Source organism: Brassica oleracea, chromosome C1 (assembly GCF_000695525.1).
Source record: "Brassica oleracea var. oleracea cultivar TO1000 chromosome C1, BOL, whole genome shotgun sequence".
NCBI lineage: Eukaryota > Viridiplantae > Streptophyta > Magnoliopsida > Brassicales > Brassicaceae > Brassica > Brassica oleracea.
Window position 1 is genome coordinate 39,311,646 of NC_027748.1, and position 3,198 is coordinate 39,314,843.

Sequence of the window (3,198 nt, forward strand, 5' to 3'; positions counted from 1 at the left end):
GCGGACGTCCTTTGTTGCTTGATCGGGAACGCCTTGATCGTCGGACGAGAGCTGTCTGATGCTGTCGCGAACGAGGAAGAGGTCGCGTGCTGGAGCTGCTCTCGGGTCGCGAACGTCTGAGCTAGGATCAGGAACGCCTTGGGCTGAAGCTGATCGGGGACGTGAGCTGGAACAGATGCGGGAACAAGAGACGCGATCGGGGTTTAGGGTTCGTCGGATCGCCGGCTAGGGTTAGGGTTTTAGGGTTTTTCGATTTGGGTATTAGCTTAGGGATTTAGAGTTTCGTGTTGATAACGTGTTATAAAAGTCTATCTTTATTCATAACATAGAGGTTCCTTATATAGGAGATTACACCGTCATAGATAAATGAAAAGATTACAAATCATAATCTCTTGGATATGAGCCATCCACGATCTCGTCCATAGCATCAACAAAATTCTCGAGAGGAGTGAGGAGCCGTATATTTGTATTTGGGCCGTGAAGGAAATATATAAAAAGCCCACTCGGACCCAAGACGCCTGACCGGTTATCGTAACTAACCCAAAACCGGTTATTGATTTTTTTCTTCCTGAAACGACGTCGTAGCTCTCGACCTCTCCTTAGCCCCCCAGATTTGATTCGAGGATCGGAGATATGAGATGATGAGTTTGTCATTTTGTTGAATCTTATTTGATCCATCGATCTCTCTCGATTCCGATCGCGAAAACACGATTTGTTTATTCAGCGACGAAGACGATGATGAAGATGCAAATCGGTGTGCTGGCGTTTCTGGTGGCTCTCTCTGCGATTGAATCCGGAATCGCTTCTCCCAACACCGTCCCTGCTTTCCTCTGGTCTCCGCATCTCCAGTTACGCCTCTCTCTCTCTCTCAATCTCATTATATAACCCATCGCGATGAATTTTACAAAGGTCTCTACTTTCGTATGTGTCGGGGAGATAATTTCGATTTCAAATTTTTGATAAAGTCTGAGACTTTCGAACTGCTTGTGACTAAGATTACTAGTTTGACATTTTTTGGTTTGAATCTTGAAATCAGGGCTGGTAATGGTGGGATGGATGAGGCTGTGAATTATCAGGTCATGTCTGCAAAGGATCTAGTTGACTCTGTCTTCACCCAAGGAGGATGGTCAAACATTCTGGTTAGATGTTCTTCTTATGTTAGCTCAGTGAATGTCAACTTGATTCTCTTGTTTTGAATAGTTTTTATTTTATTTTTTCTAGTGCTCTGAGAAGAAGGTTGAGCACCCTGTTGTTGATGTTGCACTTGTGTTCATCGGCAGAGAGGTAAGTATACTGTTTTTTAATCTATGGAAAGAGCTATCTTTTTTTTAGTCTATATGAGTGATTTGATGCAGGAGCTTCCTTTTAACATGATTCATCTCTTGTTTCTCATGTGAGGAAGCTATCATCTCGTGTCGTGTCTGTATAAGTGAATGATGTAGGAGCTTCGTTTTAATATTAGTATAAATGACCTTTTGGATCTTTCATTTATAGAAACTTAATATTGCAAGAAAGTGAAGCGTCTCTCTCTTCTGCATCTTCTTTGCTATTGCTGAGAATATTAATATTAGCATTCTCTTCTTCCTGCAGTTACTGTCTTCTGATGTTTCTTCCAAAAGGAACTCGGAACCTTCCCTTGTTAACACATTGAATGTAAGTGCAAGTTTCCCTTTATTTGGAAACATATTGCCTTTTATAACACAGATCTCTGACAAACTTGTTTCATTTTAACCTCCACAATACTTGAACCTCCAAATCTTTTTTTTTTTTTTCCCTTGACAGGGTCTCTTTACTGCTTCCAACTTCTCATTGGCATTCCCATACATTGCTGCGCCAGAGGAAGAAAGGATGGAGAGTTTATTGCTTTCAGGGCTTAAACAAGCTTGCCCTCACAATGTAGGAGTCAGCAATATTGTGTTGTCAGATTCTTGCTTTGTTGAGGATGGAACAATTCAGAAACTATCAGACCTTCAGTCTTTCAAAGTAGTGTTCCTTCCTCTTTATGTTTTCATTTTCACTAATTCCAACGGTATCAAAATTGTAAGTCACTCCTAATATAACCCTCAAAATAATTGACAGGATCATTTGCTTTCTAGAAAAGAAACAAGGAAAGAAGGAGAAACTGACTTGGTTGTGCTCTGTTCCGAGGGTTCTGGATCAAACAGCCAATCTGGCCAGTCACATTCAGAGCGTAAGTGGAAAGATCATTACTTCAAAAGAATGTTATAATTTGAGAAAGAAGTTAAGATATTCTATGACTTATTATTCTGCAGGTGAAAGCATCTCCGAACTTGTTAGTTCTGTAGAACAATCTGGCAGTAAATATACAGCGCTTTATGTTTCTGATCCTTATTGGTACACATCTTACAAAACTCTCCAAAGGTTTCTAGCTGAAAGTGGTACAGGAAACAGCACCGTTGGTGTTGCTACGACCTGTGATGAACTCTGCAAATTTAAGTCATCACTTCTGGAGGGCATACTAGTGGTTAGAACTTTACTCTTTGTTACTAATATGATTCCATCTGTTTTCATTATTTAAAAGCCTCTGGTTGTGTCTTTTTGCAGGGAATCGTTTTCCTTCTCATCTTGATCAGCGGACTTTGTTGTATGGCGGGTATCGATACCCCAACTAGATTCGAGACTCCTCAAGATTCTTAAGCTGTTGACCTCTTAAGAGTCATCCCCAACTTTTGCTTTGCTTTTTGCTTGTGACGGGTCTTTTCTTCTGCATAGTGCGCATGGTGAAAAAGGTACTTGTTACACTACCTTTAAAACAAAAATTGCATATGCTATTAAAAAGTCCCCTTTGTAACATTTATTCATCTTGTTTGTGAGTCTTTCCTAAACGTGTTATAAGTTAATAATGGAGAGCGAGTAAAAAACCATACATTCTTATGTAAGATTTTATACAGATTACAGAGGTCTCTTGGTTATATCAATTTGGGGATTTGGAGATAGATATTGTGGAATAACTCAGGACAATGATGTCGATAGAGTCAGAGTGATAGAGTGAGAGTGATATGACATGTGTACTAGTACTTGCAAAGTTTTTTGGGTTTAGGGAAAGTAAAGGAGAAGAAATTATTGAAGAGTTATTTGCATAGGCTTTCTGAATAACTAAGAAAAATGACTATGTTTTGTTTTATTAATGTGGTATGAAACATCTATCATGCGATATATTCTATATTCTGTGACACA

At 39.6% G+C, this 3,198-nt stretch overlaps 1 protein-coding gene across 1 annotated transcript; it reads left to right on the forward strand.

Annotated features, from left to right (window-relative positions):
• Window positions 1-590: 590 nt before the first annotated feature.
• Window positions 591-2,957, forward strand: LOC106314332. The gene is made up of 8 exons (XM_013752236.1): window positions 591-848; window positions 1,037-1,139; window positions 1,222-1,284; window positions 1,591-1,653; window positions 1,783-1,983; window positions 2,080-2,191; window positions 2,274-2,485; window positions 2,566-2,957. Exons 1-8 carry the CDS (start codon window positions 736-738, stop codon window positions 2,656-2,658), a joined length of 960 nt encoding a protein of 319 aa, XP_013607690.1. The 5' UTR covers window positions 591-735; the 3' UTR covers window positions 2,659-2,957.
• Window positions 2,958-3,198: the final 241 nt, after the last annotated feature.

What these genes read in the sequence shown, in the direction of transcription:
- LOC106314332 (XM_013752236.1), top strand. Translation starts at nt 736, where the DNA reads ATGATGAAGATGCAAATCGGTGTGCTGGCGTTTCTGGTGGCTCTCTCT. An exon ending in CTCTGGTCTCCGCATCTCCA is followed by an intron (nt 849 to 1,036) that starts GTTACGCCTCTC and finishes TCTTGAAATCAG; the next exon opens with GGCTGGTAATGGTGGGATGG. An exon ending in TTCTGGAGGGCATACTAGTG is followed by an intron (nt 2,486 to 2,565) that starts GTTAGAACTTTA and finishes GTCTTTTTGCAG; the next exon opens with GGAATCGTTTTCCTTCTCAT.